Here is a 15,589-nt window from a genome sequence, read left to right as displayed (position 1 = left end):
TTTTTTTAGCCAACTTTGAAACATAGGAACTTCATTTTTACTGATTCTTATCATGAGCAGGTTCTTTTTCTGCTTTCCTTGTATGGATTTCTCAACCATTGTGTGCTGCAGTATATTCTGCTGGACATTGCCCCAAACCTCTGTAGAGGGAGCCATTATGGAGCTTCTTTGGTGAGAGACTCTTTCTTGTATTTTTCATTAGTGTAGCCTTCTTGGGCAGATAAACTGAAGTGAATTGAAACAGAGAATTTATAATTATTTCTGATGTGTAAGGAAAGCATTCAAACATTTCCTGATGGGGCTACAAGAATGTTTTTAATTATACAAGACAAATTCAGTTCTATGAATATAGCTTAGTGGTAAAGCATTTGCTTAACATGTGCGATGCCTTAGATGTAATGCCCTGTACCAAATAAGTAAATGAACAAACCAATCCTTAATGTGTGTATACAGTTGTTAAATGTGCATCTTGAGTCTTAAGACACTGAAGTTACATGGAATACCAATAGTGTACTGATACGTGCGTAATATACGTGTGTCAGGTTAGCTATTCTTGGTAATGTAAATAGATACTACTGATCACCATTCCCTATGTATTTAAATAGTTACATTAAGGTAGATTAGTTTTACTTTTTAAAAATCCTTCAATCATGTTTTTGTCCAACTCATCCTCATGCCATTCTTCCTAGATCCAGAATATTCCACATATCATTATTTAATGGAAATTTATTCTTTTACATGGTTGTAAAAATATTGTTGGTAGTGTACCATATAATTTTATATAGTTTTTTAAATAGCTGACTTATTTGATCATAAAACCAAACTAAAGAACAATGAATTTTTGCTTCCTACCTCCATTCTCTCGGTGAACATTTGAATAAAAGAAGCAAGGAGTTGGGACATGGTTCAGCAGTTTAAATGTTTGCTTCTCTTCCAGGAGACCCTACTTTAGTTCTTAGAACCTATATCAGGTACCTCACAACCACTTGTAACTAACTATAGGTCCAGGGGATCAGATGTTCTTTTCTAGCTCATATAGACCTACACATGCACACACACACACACACACATGCACACACACACACACACACACACACACACACGTACGCACGCACGCACGCACACGCACAGCATACACATATACACAAACATTTTTCAGAAATAAAAATTATGCATAAAAGAAATGAACATGATCTCTAAATCATGGCTGATTCCAGTCTTTGGAAATTATATGATGAAGTTTGGTGTCGTTTTGGAGCTCATTTTCACTGCTTATGTGCTCTCAGCTCTTCATCTGAGCCAGTGTTGAGAGCAGGACTGGAAGCCCCCATTGTGCCTTTTAGACAATTACCTAACCTTGCTGTGCTTTCTCATTGACATCACTGGGATACCACTTTTCAAACCTTACAGGAATCGTTAACTAATATTTGTGAAGTGTTTTCATGATTATAATGAAAGGTATTAATTTTTAAGCATGCATTTACTATTATAATTATTAGTCATAATGGGGATGATTGTTTAATGTGAATTTTCTTCTAAGTATAGTGTCATATTTTCAAAGGACAACCTCTTTCTTTATGGCCAGATGTGGATACAATTAACCCTTTACCCTTTATTTTGAAGATACAATTAGCCAATTATGTATGCAATTAGATGTGTATGCAGTTTTTGCTTGAATGACTAATTACAGCCTTGGTAAGAGTCCTTTTGAAAATGCTGGCCTTTTGAATCTTGACTGTCTCTGTCTCTGTAGTAAGCAATTTATGCTGAGCATCTTTTGGGGCCACGGTGGCTCCTGAATATTGAGGAATTGCTTTTGTGGTTACTGGAGAAAGATTTCCACATTCTTGAAGCTGTGGCTTTATATTTTGCCATCAAACCTAAAATGCCTTTGACATGGTTCCAGTCCCAAATGTTTTATTGATTTTTTTTCTTTTAATCTTGACATTCAGCTGATTTTTCCACAGACTGCATTTTGTGAAACAGGGTTTTCTTCTGTAATTTTTTCCTCCCTTGAAACCCCCATTCCCTTTCTGTCTCTTAATTTAAACATGTCCTCTCACATTCCCTTTACTCACTGAAGAGTAAGTAAGGAATATATTAGTATTTACCCTCTCATCCCGTATATAGCCTAGTGACACATTTTTACAGGGAATTTTAATTGCTGTGCTGTAACTTGTGTATTTGTCCATGAGTACAAAGAAGCCAATGTCTGATTGACTTAAGACCTGCTCCATGAGAAAGAACCCCTACCCAACACTGCTTGGGTAACCAAGAACCAGAGACTGGATAGCCAGAGACCTAAGGTAAAATCAACAATACTGGTCTTAAAAAATCAATAAATTGATTCCTAATGATATTCTGTTACACTCATAGATCACTGCCTTATCCAGTCATCATCAGAGAGGCTTCCTTCAGCAGCAGATGGCAACAGATACAGAGCCACATATCCAGACATTATGCAGATAGAGTCTAAATTGGGTGTCTCAAATCCTTTCCTGCAGAGTTCAGAAGGGATGGAGGGCACCAGGAGAACAGGGTTCTCTGAACCAACTAAGCAAGGCACATATGAGTTCACAGAGACTGAAGCAGCAAGCACGGGGCTTATGTGGGTCTGTACCAGGGGCTCTGTGTATATACTATAGCTATTAGCTTAGTCTTTTTATAGGACTCCTGGCTGTGAGAATGAGTGGGTCTCTAACTCTTTTGCCTACTCTTGAGACACTTTGCCTCCTGTGTGGTTGCTGTATCAAACTTCAATATGATAGCTTTTACTTCATCTAATTATATTTTATTTTGTCACATTTAGTTGTTACTTCTTAGAAGCCTGGTTTTTTTTTCTAATGAGAGACAGAAAGAGAGTGGATCCAGAGGGGAGGGAAGTGGGGAGGAACTAGGAGGGAAAACTATAATCAGGATATATTATATAAGAAAATACTCTATTCTCAGCATTCAAGTATCCTAAGGATACCCAGTATCCTAAAGAACAGGGTAGATTATTTAGTGATGGCCTCCTACAAGACATGACTTTTTATTTTATTTAATCATTTATTTACTTGTTGTTTCTTTGACAGCATCTCACCCCGTAGCCCTAGCAATCTTAGATCTCACTCTGTAGTGGGCTTTGAACTCGGTGATCCTCCTGCCCCAGCCTCCAGTTGTTGGGATTGTGGGTGTGAACCACCACACCTGACTTAAAACATGCTTTCATTTTCAGTTCTCTACTGAAACTATTGAGCTTATGCTGCCAACCAAGATGTCAGAGAACAGTAAAAGTGCAGACTCTTGGACTAGCTAGGATCTAGAGTCAACTGCTGATAATAGAAAGGAACTTTCTCAATAGACTGTAGTGAGAGTGGTACAAAGTGTTGGAGGAGTGTGTTGAAGGTAGTGATAACATTATTTAAAAATATTTTTACATGTTCTTTTTTTATTCTTAGAACAAGTTTCTCTTCAATAGCAATTAACATAGAAAGAAAAGGAAAATTTAGTAAAAACTTAATGATATATTTTTTTAAACATGATTTTTTTTTAAAGATTTTATTATTATGTATACAGTGCACTATCTGCATGTACTCCACATACCAGAAGAGGGCATCAGATCACATTATAGTTGCTGGGTGGTTGCTGGGAATTGAACTCAAGACCTCTGGAAGAGCAGGTGGCGCTCTTATCCACTGAGCCATCTCTCCAGCCCTCTTAATGATATTTTTATGTGAGTAAAAACATAAAGCTACCAGTACACAAGCAGGGTCAGAGAAAAGCAATTGATTTAAGTAGAGTTGTAGTTACCTTGTAAAGGAACTTGTAAGAGACATGACTGGAATGGCATCGTGAGTCACACTGCAGAAGGCCCTGAAAGATATGTAGAAAATATATATCTAATTCAGCTGTCAATGTGAAGCTCTTAAATGGTTTGATAGACAGTGCTAAAGCCCAGAGCCATGCTGTGACATTGAACAGGCCCCTACTTGTCAGATGAGCAACACAGTGACAGACCACAGGAAAGGAGATGTGTTTAGAGATATTACCAAAATTAAGACCAGAGTCATCTCTGCCTGGGAATGAAAAGGCCAGGAATTAGACTTATGGGCTTACGGGACTATTACTGTTTCTTAGTTTTGGCAACAGTCCTTCCAGGGAATGGAGACAAATGACACTCAGACAGATGACTAGATAGGGCCATGGGTGTAGCTGAGTGGTAGAGCACTTGTGTGGTGTGTGAGATGGTCTGTATTCTATCCCCAACATTGAATATAGGGAGCGGTAGTCAGGAAAAAAGAGGTAAGTAGATTTAATTGATATAGAGATGGTGTCAAGAAAATAACAAGCATGAGAGACCTACCTGTCCCTTGGGAATTATTGCACCGTGGTTTATTTAAACAAATACACCAAGGTGGCAAGATAGGAAACATGTTTCTTGAAACTTAGAACTTTTATATTATGGAAAGGCATGTGTATTTGCCTACTGTGCCATATGCAACTCCACATGGGCTTAAAAATAGTTTTAGTTGTTGCATAGCACCTAGAACATGGCAACCATTTTTTTAGGTTTTTATTTGAAATGCTTACAGTGAGGAAAGCAGAGCATACAGCCTTCTCATACTTGAGTTTATGAAAATCTATCTCACTCTGATGCTGGGTTCCAAGTAGGGCACATGGGCAGTCTGTGGTACCTCAGCCTAGAGATTGTGGGCTCCAACACTCTCAACCTCAAATAACCTGACATGACTGTCAACCATGCCACTTTATTCTCTCTCCAGTCTTTTCCTGTTTTCAGGTTTTTCCATATCATCAAAAAAGGATTTAGTCAGTTTGTGTTCCTATAACAAAATATCAAAGATTGGATAGCATAAAGAGCAAACTTTTTTTTCTTTTTCTCTAAGGTGTTGAGGCTGGCCAGTCCCAGTTCAAGATTTCTGCCAGCTTCATTTTCATGAGGCTTCTTTCCAGCGGCTACTTCATTCTGTATCTTCATGGAGTAGAGTGCACTGTCTTGCTCTTCTTTTCAAGTCACTAACTCATCATTAGGGCAGCACCCGCATGCCCTCATCTATTCTTAATTCCTGTAGGCCCGTCTCCAAATCTATTTCATTAATATCTAAGATTGTAGAGTGGGCAATTATTTGGGGATTGAGGAAGGAGAGATACATGATGAATTCTTCAAAAAGCAAAACACAGAGTAAATCTCATAATTTAGCAAAGTACTATTACTTATGAAAAGAAAATCTCTCCTTCGCATTTATTTTTAAGTAATATGTAGCCATATGGTAGGTAAATATCCATTCTTCTCTTTTGTTTCTTGGGGGATCTGGTAGTAGAATCTCACATAGTATTCTGAAATCAATTTTGACAGTTTGTAATGCAGAAAATGTTTTAATTGTTCGTGGTGGTCAGGATTAAATTCAGATATTTGCATGTGTAAGCCCTGTACCACAGTTAACTCTGGAATATAGTGTATCTTCAGAAAGCATTTTTCCATTTTCTTTTTTCTTTCTTTTTTTTTTTTTTTTTTTTTTTTTTTTTGCCTCAGGAGGTGTTTTTTAATTTTCTTTGAAATTACATTGCTTTATTCCAATGTAGTGAGTAAATCTGATATTTATGGAAAGGTTATATCTGTCCAATATAGACACTTATACTTTAATTTTTCAATCTATATAAATTATCTGTCCTAAATTTTTATTTCATGAATTAGTTAAATGCTTAGTAATGATTTTTTTAAATATTCCTTAATTCTTTGAGAATTTTATACAGTGTGTCCATGCTCCTTTTCCTACCAGCCCAACTTTGTGTTGTTTTTCTTTTCTTTTTTAATATTGGTTTCGCATAATGTCTTATCCTTGGTGAACGGAAATTGCTTCTAGAGTGACTGCCATTTGACTGATATTTTTTTTTTTTTTTGCTTTTTTGGATGTAAAAATATCCTTTGATATATATCTGTATGGATTTATTAGCTTCAGCGCTCACTAATTAAAAGACTCATATTTTGGTAGAAAGTTATTCATTTATTTTTGAAACTTAACATATGAGTACTGTATTTACATCATTTTCCCCATCCCTCTAATGCTTATCTTATCCTCCCCCTCCAATCCATGGCCTCTTCTTCAACTATTTGTGTGTATGTATATATACATACACTATATATATATATATATATATATACACACACACACACACACACACAAATTTGTATGTATACTATTTGTTTATATATGTATATATACATATATGTATAAACGTACAAGTAGAGTCTGCTGCATCCCTTTAGTGTTGTTTTTATGTATGCGTGCTCTGGTCTGATAACAGGATTAGCCTGATTCTTCCTTTTTCAGCATCCATTAATGGTCTATATCTGTCTAATGGTGGGACCTGGCAACAGTTCCCATCCACATTTATAGTGGATGTAAACATGTTTTTGTTTTGATCCCAAATCTGGGATATAAGTTGTGTGGGTGTGTGTGATGTTTGTCCACTGGAAACAGACTTGTGTGAGAGGATGTGTGACATTTGTCTGCTAGAAAAAGAACTGCCTCTTAGTCGGGGCATGGTCTTTGCCAGTTGCAAAACATCCTGTATGAACTATGAGAGAATATAAATAGTCCAGATAACAAAGATCAATTGCTTTTGCATTGCTTTGCATCACTTGCCTATTAATCACTTCACTTCAAGATCCTCCTAGAGATAAATGCTCCAGAGGCTTTGAGGTTCTGGCTTCTGTTCTTATGGTCCTTTTTCCTGAATTGCTGGTTTGTTGTTTAACAAGTCTTCTGGAATTCTGGTAACAAAGAGTAGAATTGGCCCAAGGAACTTAGTCTAGAAAGGTCTATTTCCACTATTCCTAAGGTAGGTGAGTTTGAAGAGAGGTAGAGGCACTAAAGAACTCCAAATAAAGTAAGTTTTAAAAAGATCAAAGCCTGCACACATTGCTGCTTGTGTCATTTTTCACCCCTCGATTAGGTGATCATATTAAGATTTCATGAAGGGTAGCTTCCCTGTTACATAGAAGACACTCTCTCACAGCATATGTCCTGTTCCTCTTTACCTCAGACCTATGCCCTCTTCTGTGGTGTTCCCTGAGCCTCGGACGTAGAGGTTGTATTATATAGATGTACCACACAGGGCTAAGGCAATGGCCAGTTGTTCTCTGCAATTTGACAGGTTGTGGTTTTTTTGTGGACATCTCCAGATGCAATAGTGACACTTAAATCCTGAGGGATAACCAAAAGCCATCTAATCAGCCTTCAAGCCTGCTCTATAAGAGGGAATTCATACCCAGTACTGTAAACTTGGCCATGGTCTGGCTGGGGAGGAATGGACCCTAGAAGGGAAACTACTGCTTCCACTTTCCTAAACCAGTGTAATTGCATTCTAAGTCCTTGTCCTTATGACCACAGATAAGTGGAACTCTCATCTCTGGTCAGAGATACCTCATTTTATCAATGGAATCTAATATGTGCTTTGTAGGAGGGTTTCCGCATTAAACAATATATCTGCAGTCAGTGTAACAGCACATATCTGCAATCGCAGTACTTAAGAGGCAGCAGCAGGACTGATATGAGGCTGAGGCTGGCCTGGGTTACATAGCTCAGTTGCCAGACCAGCCAGGGGTATGTGATAAGTTCTTGTCTTAGAAGTATTTTAAATACCTAGTAAAATAATATTTCAATTTAGAAATATTTTGTTGTGTCATATAATTTAATGTACATGTCAAATATATATTAGAAATAATAGTGTTCATAATTATATAGAAATACTGCATAATAATATATTATACCATTTAGTATTGAAATGGTATGTTATTAGTAGTAATAATTACACAGCAATATATACAAATTATATTATAAGATAGCACTATTACTTATTAATATATACTATGTGTTACATAGTACATATTACAAAGACTCAAATACTTTCTTTAAAAACTGAAATTATTGTCTATATACCAAGTATATTTCTTTAGGCCACCTAGTTTATTTAGTTATAATTATAAGATTCTTAATGAATTTTCATTTGACAGTCATCCTTTGATATGGTTCAGCCAAAATGAATTAAAGCCAATGAAGAGTTTCAGATACCACTTGGAATCAACAATAAATTATTTTGATTAGTGCCTTAAAAATAACTTTATCCAGGGGTGGTTACTCATGCTTTTGATTCCAGCACTCAGAAGGTAAATGGATCTCTGAGAGTTTGAGGACAACCTGATCTACACAAATTCTAAAATAAGTGGGCCTACATAGAGAAACCCTGTCTCAAGCATTTTAGTAGCCTCTACCATATTTCTACAATTGATTTTAACAAAATCTGTTAAGCTAAAAAACGTGACTAATCTGTGTTTCACTTTACTCAAAGTGAAGTGAAATGACATGAGTAATGTTTTCAAAAAGAGGCTACAATGTGACAATTTTAATATGTTGCAATGAAATTGATAATTGGATTGAAGTGTGGTTTCACTCAGGTCTCCAATTTATGCATCAGTGTTGTCTTTAAAGTGCACACAATTTGGTTAAAAGTATTAATCATATCAAGCATAGCATTCTCTCAGGGTGGAGTGAATCAGGTGATGCTGTGGCCTCCCATGGAATGTGTGCTAAGTAAGCTCACTCTAAAGGAAATGCTTGCTTGTTGTTTCCCTAGTTATCTTTAGGGTGTTGTTAATAGAAGGGATGGAAAGGTTTATGAAATCTTGCTTAGATTTATTTAGAGTACTCCCTTGGTCCACACCATCTGGTTTAGAAAGCAGAATGTCATTATATAATCTGGAATTGAGAAAATGTCCAACCAATGACTGGGCCAACCTGAGGCCTACCTCATGGGAGAGAGCCAAGCCATGACACTGTTAATGATACTTTGCCAGGTTTGCAGACTGGAGCCTAGCATAACTGTCCTCTGAGAGGCTACACCCAGCAGCAGATCTAAACAAATGCTGAAACTCACAGCCAAACATTAGTTGGAGCTCAGGGAATTTTATGGAAGTTGGGGTGGGGGTGAGGAATGGAAGGACCTGGAGGGGACAAGAACTCTCCACAAAGACCAACAAAGTCAACTAGCCTAAGCCCATGGGGACTTACGGAGACCAACAAATAGCATGTGTTGACTGGACCTAGGCCTCCTACACATATGTAAGTGATGGGCAGCTTGCTCTTCATATGGCTCTCCTAATAAGGGGAGTGGTGGCTCTTTGAAGTGAACTCTGTTGCCTGCTTTATGATTACTTCTTCCTGGTGGGGCTGCCTTGCTTGGCCTCAGTGGAAGAAGATGAGACTTGATGTGCTGGGGTAGGTTGATCCTGGGGTGGGGGTCTTCCTTTTCTGGGGGATATAGGAGGGGGCATTTGGGGGAGAGGGAAGGACAGGGAGACTGGGAAGTGAGGAGGGAGAAGGCTGTGTTTGGGATGTAAAGTGAATAAATAAATGTAAAAAATTGCAATTGTTTCTTCATTATTCAGTCATCAAACATAAAGGAAAAGATGATGAGGAAGTCAAGTCTTTGTTTTTGTATTTGTTTTTAAGGTGGAATATCAGTATTTGTTAAGGAATGAGTTTTCAAAGCTATATACTTTGACAATTCTGACATTTACTGCCAGCTCTATTTACATTCTCAACTGGCAAAAAGGATAAAATAATTTCACTTGTTCTTTTTGCCAAATTCTTACAGTGATATTAGTCTCTTTTTATTCAAGTTGTGATCAAATTCTGTATTTGATATCTTATTGAAAAGTACTGCTTCACATTAAGAGTTTTCTCACTTTGGGAATTTAGCAGTGGTTGTCCATTTGGGTTGTTTCTTGCATTGTTGTAGATACTCAACTCACGGCAATTCTTTCCACAGAAATATGATTTCATTTTCTTTTTTTAATTATTTTCCTCTATTTTTATTAAATATTTTTTATTTTCTTACATAATACATTCATATTATTATGCATATATACAATAAACTTCCTACAGCAAGAAGAACCATGAAACAATCAGGAATTATATAAATGTTACATTCTTACTGCTTTTCAATAAGATATAAAATACTATTAATAAAAGTGACCATATAGATAAATCTCAAAAGCATTGTGTAACACAACATTGTATAGCACAATAACCTACACTCAAAAGATTAGCACATTCTGTTACATTCGCTGACATTCTGCAGAAAGTGAACTCATGATGACAGAAAGCAGGTTGACAGCTTCCCAGCACAAAGAGAGGGCGAGGAAGGGGCACAAGGCACGCAGTGGGACACACAGGGCCACACAGTGGGACATACAGGGGCACGGAGTACTTGCCAAAGTGCAGACTTCTCTATATTTTGGTTGTGGTGAGTTATTGAAACTCATACTATATAGGAGTAAATTTTATATTCTGTACATTATACCTCAATATAGCTTCTCTTTCAGGAAGTCTATATTTGCTCCCATTCTACAAAATTTTGCACTTTGAAATATACATATCGTTGTGATTTCATAATAGAGGTTTTTCAAATGGAATCCATGAAACATTTACATTTGATTTATTTTTATATTATTCGCAGTTAATAAAACATCTGAAAACTGAAGAAAAATTCTGTATTTGACTTTTTAGAGTAAAAGGCTTCCTGTAAAATGAAGGATAATGCTGAGTTCATAGTCATGACTGACATTTTCAGATTTCAATATTAGATGGGAGGAGGTGATAACAACAGAACCCAGTGTTCCAGAAACTGTGTCAAACACTCTACCTTGTTAGCTCATCTGCTTCTCACAGTATTGTAGAGAATGGAACTCTTTACTCCTATTTCATACATGAAATTGAGTGTGTGACAGTTAAGTGTCCAAAATGCTGAAGTACAAGGGGGTGTTTCTAAGGTCTCACAGTTGGGGCATTTAAGCTGGTATATTGTATTTTCTCTCCTACAGCTCAGCGCAGTGCAGTGCAAGGCATTTGTGGGATGTAAGCACAGAGGGTCACACAGAAGAAAATGCTGTGCATGTCCAAGAGGTGGACTATAAGTTGTGGTCCCAGTGAGTGCTGGGAAATGTGTGGCTTGACACTCTTTGATCCAACCCCATGGCAGTGTTCCCCTTAGCAGCAATTAATGCCTACTGTGTGTCAGGCACTCCGCTTCATCGGCCTGTGCAGTCTAGTGCACAGGTGTGGGTCTGCACTCAGGCTGGGAAGGATGGATCAGAACCAGAATGGGTGGTGTCTGCAGCATCCCAGTCTGCCTGGGAGGCATCAGGGGAAGGCCTTCTATGTGGATTCCTTAGCCCTCCCAGTAAAACAGTCACTCAGCTGCGTGTGTTTATTTGGGGTAAACAAATGGTATAGGCACCTTGGAGAATAGGGATTTCCAGGATGAGTGTTTATCATTGGCTAGGGGCTAAAGTTACTAGGATGCCTCATTTGAATGGAGCTAAGTAGGAAGGCATATTTAATATGCCTACATGATGACATGGAGAATTGTGGGAGTGGGAACCACAGAACTATGTGGGCCAGGGCATGCAGGGACAGAACATGAAAGAGCAATCCTTACTCCTTCCAGTCTCAAGGTTAAGATTTTTGGGGGTTGGGCATGTCTTAGCCTTACATACCAAGTTTCTCTGGTGGCACGGTCCACGTGCCACACACACAGGGACTGTTTTGTTCACTTAACCTTTTAGTAGGAGAAACAGACCAAAAACTAAACTGAAGTAAAGATGGTTGAGTGAATACAATGACGTCAGACAATAGCAAGTAGAACAAAGGAAATCGCTGTGATGTGAGTTGGAGCTGTATGGCTAAACTGAAGTGTGGAGAGCTGTGCTGAGGTAGAGCAGACAGAACAGGAGCTCTGGTTTTTTAAGCTGGGGTTTCAAGAGCTCTGAGAGTTTACATCCAGACTGGCAAAGATTCAAAAGCCTGAAAACATCCATTTTGATGATATTTTAGGGACAAAATAAAACACTTATATTTATTGTAAGTCCATGCAGCCACTCCAGAGAGCAATGTGACAATACTGAGTTAATGTGAAGATGCAGGTGTTTATGAAAATCTTACAGGAATTGTTCTTAAAGTCTTAAAAAACAGTTTATAAGGTGTTATAAAGAATTCTGTCTAACTTTAATAGGTACAAAAGCTAGAATGTTCTGCATATTATAAAGATTGAGATTTAATATGAAACTCTTACATCATTCTTTCTGATATATCCAATAATTGAGATCCCCTGGTAATCTAATGCATGACATCATCCATTTAAAAAATGCATGAACAAGCTCTTTATCAATCAGAAATTTTATATCATTCTTTTACTTGAGCTTAGATTTCTGTGCACTTCCCTCCTCAAAGTATCATACTGTTTATCTTGAAAGTCTTAGGATGCTCTGTGGCACTATAATAGAACACCTTGGTGTGGGTGACTTATAAAGAACAGAAAGGTACTACTTACTGTTCTGAGAAGCCAGGCAGTCTGATGTCGAAAAGCTGATTCCGAAAAAGAACATTCTTGTTCTGCTACTGTGTTGCAAAAAGCAGAAGGACGAGAAAGTTCATGAGAAAGCCAGTTAGTGAAGACCATCTCAGGCTGGTAGCAAACTGATAAAAACCACTCTCAACATAATGGCATTAAATCCACTTTGCCTTCATGACCCAGTCATCTATTAAGGACACCACCTTTATACACTGTTGCAATGGGATTTGAATTTTCCATACATCCATGATATACCAAAAGGAATTTTCATATTTATTAGCAACAAAAATGAATGTAAAGGAATCCTCTGAAACATCACATTTGCCATGAGCCTAACGTCCAGTGTTAGAAAACATCTCTTAACTCATATGTGATTGTTAGAAGTGTATTATTAAAACAATGTGAATACTGTCTACTTCTGGCGATTATTAAACCTGAAAAGTAATTTTGTTTAGAAAGGCATCTTCAATGTGGTAAGCATGATTTTCTTCAGTTCTGTATCTGAGGGTGATTACCAGGATAATGTTAGCAGTAAAATAAGGAGAGGGTGGAGGGGTTTATGGAGAGTTTTACTTACTATAGGTACATTATATGTAGCAGAATCTGCAACGTTCTCTTTAAGCTCGCCTAAATGTCTTAGATAGATTAAATAATTTTCTAAGAATGTAAATTTATGATAAAATATTTTGACACATGATAGAAATTAGTTCTTTTATTCGTATGACTAAAAAACATAAGGGCCATTATATATCCTTATTACCTGAACATATAGCATTGCCATAAGTAAAAGTGAACTCTACCCAACTAATTGCTTTCTTTCTCTATGACTGAATCTGTTCTGAGTGCTTTATGTGAGTGAAACCATACAAAGCACAGTGTTTGCATCTTTGCCCCTATGCACAATATTTCTAACTTACCAATATTGAAATAGCGCTTCGTTTCCTTTTGTTGTTTTATTGCTATGTAATATTCTCTTGTGTACATATAGTACCTTTTATTCATCTGTTCATCACTTCATAAGAATTCAGATTATTTCTACTTTGGGCTCTTTGAATAATACTACTAAGAAGAGTTGTATGAAAGTGCTTATTTTGGTATCTGTTAGAAGTAAATTGCTGGATTTTGTGTAGTGCTGTGATTAACCACTTGAGAAATTGTCAGACTTGTTTTCCGAAGTGGTTACACCGTTTGTTTTTACCAGCACTGGGAGACTACTAATTTCTCTATTTCCTGGCCAACAGTTGTTATTATCTGGCATTTTGATTATAGCTCCAAGGTGTGAAGTCATATCTTAATGTGGTTTTCATTTTCATTTCCTGATGACTAGAAACCTACATTTGTTTACTGGTTTTTGAACATCTGCTTTGGAGAAATATCTACTCAGAGCCTCTCTTTATCAAATAGATTGTCTCTTTATTATTGAGTAACTTTTTAAAATATACAGATATGGGCTGGGCAGATGCCTTAGTGGTTAAAAGCATTTGCTGCCTTTAAGAATGACCTTGAGCCCCAAGCACACACATGGTACATGGATATATATGCAGAAAAGCATTCCCATACACAAAATAAAAATCTCTAAATAAATAAATAAATGGGTGCACATGTAATTCCTTTACCAAATACATGGCTTGAAATTATTTTACCTATTCTGGATTCTACCTTCCCACTCTTCTTTATAGTGCCCTTATGAACACAGTTTACAATTTTGAGGAAATTTCCTTTAATATTTTTATTACTTTATATGTATGGGTGTTTTGCCTACATGTATGTCTGTGTACCACGTGTGTGCCTGGTGCTGCCTGAGAAGGCCAGAAGACGGTGTCAGTACTCAGGTCCTGGAGTTATAGTTTGTAAGCTGCCATGTAGGTGCTAGGAATTGAACCTGGGACCTCTTGAAGAGCCGCCAGTGCTCTTACAGGCTAAGCCATCTCTCTAGCTGCTGTGAGGAAATGCCTTATTCAAGTCTTTTGTTGGTTTTGTTTATACTATTAGGGTGTGACAGCTAAGGCTTCATTGTGAAATTGGAGGTCATGAAGCTTTACTTCTATTTTTTTTCCTAATAGTTTTAGCTTTTATGGGCCTTTGATTCATTTTGACCTTTTTTTTTTTTTTTTTTTTTTTTTTTTTTTTTTTTTTTTTATGTGATATGCTACAGGGCTCCAATATTTCCCCATATGAATGCAAAGCCATTCCAGCATTAAATGCTGAAAAAACTTCTTCCTCCATGGTACAGTGCACTTGTGAAAAACCATCTAACTGTTGACATGTGGGTTTATTTCCAAACTTTGAATGTTATTCCATTGATCTGTATCTTTGCCCTTATGTCAATGGACACTTTTAACAAAATTGTAATTTTGAAATCATAAATCTCAAAACAAGACTATTAGCTTATTTTACTTTTCCACAACTGTTTTGGTGATTTGTGGTCCCTGCCTATTCCATGAGCACTTTAGAGTCTGTTGTAAGAGAGCCACTGCAATTTTGAAGGGAATTGCAGTGATTCTAAAACTCAATTTAAGGGCCTCCATCTTAACAATTTCACAGTTTGATCCGTGAATGTGGGGTGTTTTTCCATTTACTTAGGTCTTTAATTGCTTTCAAAATCCTTTATAGCTTTCAGACTGTAAATTGTGTGCTTATATTAAACCTTTAAAAAATATTTTAAATTGATTTTGATGGCACTTTAATTGCAAATTTATCTTACTTTCATTTCTGAGTTATTTATGAAATGTACAGACATACATTCATGTGTTACTTAATAATAAGAATATGTTCTATCCTGGAAACAGCCAAAATGCCCCTCAGTTGAAGAATGGATAAAGAAACTATGGTACGTTTACTCTATGGAATACTACTCAGCTATAAAAAAATAAGGAAATCCCAAAATTTGTGGACAAATGGAGGGAAATAAAAACGATCATACTGAGTGAGTTAACCCAGAAGCAGAAAGAATCACATGGTATATACTCACTTATAATTGGGAACTAGCCCAAAAGACATGTCCCATGAAAGTCCTCACTTACCAGGAGATTGGGACAGAAGTGAGGACATCCCACTGGGACTCTATGTAAGACAAATATAGGAGATGGGGAAACAGAATCATCCAGAGGATCTTAGAAACCTACAAGAACATTGTAACAGGTAGATCAGGACCCAGGGGTATCTGCTCAAACTA

General features: G+C 37.0%; 2 protein-coding genes across 3 annotated transcripts in view; both read left to right on the top strand.

Annotated features, from left to right (window-relative positions):
• Glcci1 (glucocorticoid induced 1) overlaps window positions 1-15,589 on the top strand; it is a 300,803-nt gene that overhangs the window by 117,412 nt on the left and 167,802 nt on the right. The gene's annotated exons all lie outside the window — the stretch shown is intronic.
• Window positions 1-15,589, top strand: part of Umad1 (UBAP1-MVB12-associated (UMA) domain containing 1) — a 150,918-nt gene that overhangs the window by 117,442 nt on the left and 17,887 nt on the right. Inside the window, exon 3 of one of the 2 annotated variants that reach the window (XM_051151939.1) lies at window positions 2,377-2,456. The exons of the other annotated variant lie outside the window; for it this stretch is intronic. Coding sequence (XP_051007896.1) covers window positions 2,377-2,456 — 80 coding nt within the window. The remainder of the gene's footprint in view (window positions 1-2,376; window positions 2,457-15,589) is intronic. 2 annotated transcript variants of the gene reach the window in all.

This window comes from Acomys russatus, chromosome 10 (assembly GCF_903995435.1).
Source record: "Acomys russatus chromosome 10, mAcoRus1.1, whole genome shotgun sequence".
Classification (NCBI taxonomy): Eukaryota; Metazoa; Chordata; class Mammalia; order Rodentia; family Muridae; genus Acomys; species Acomys russatus.
This window is presented reverse-complemented; position numbering and strand designations above follow the sequence as displayed.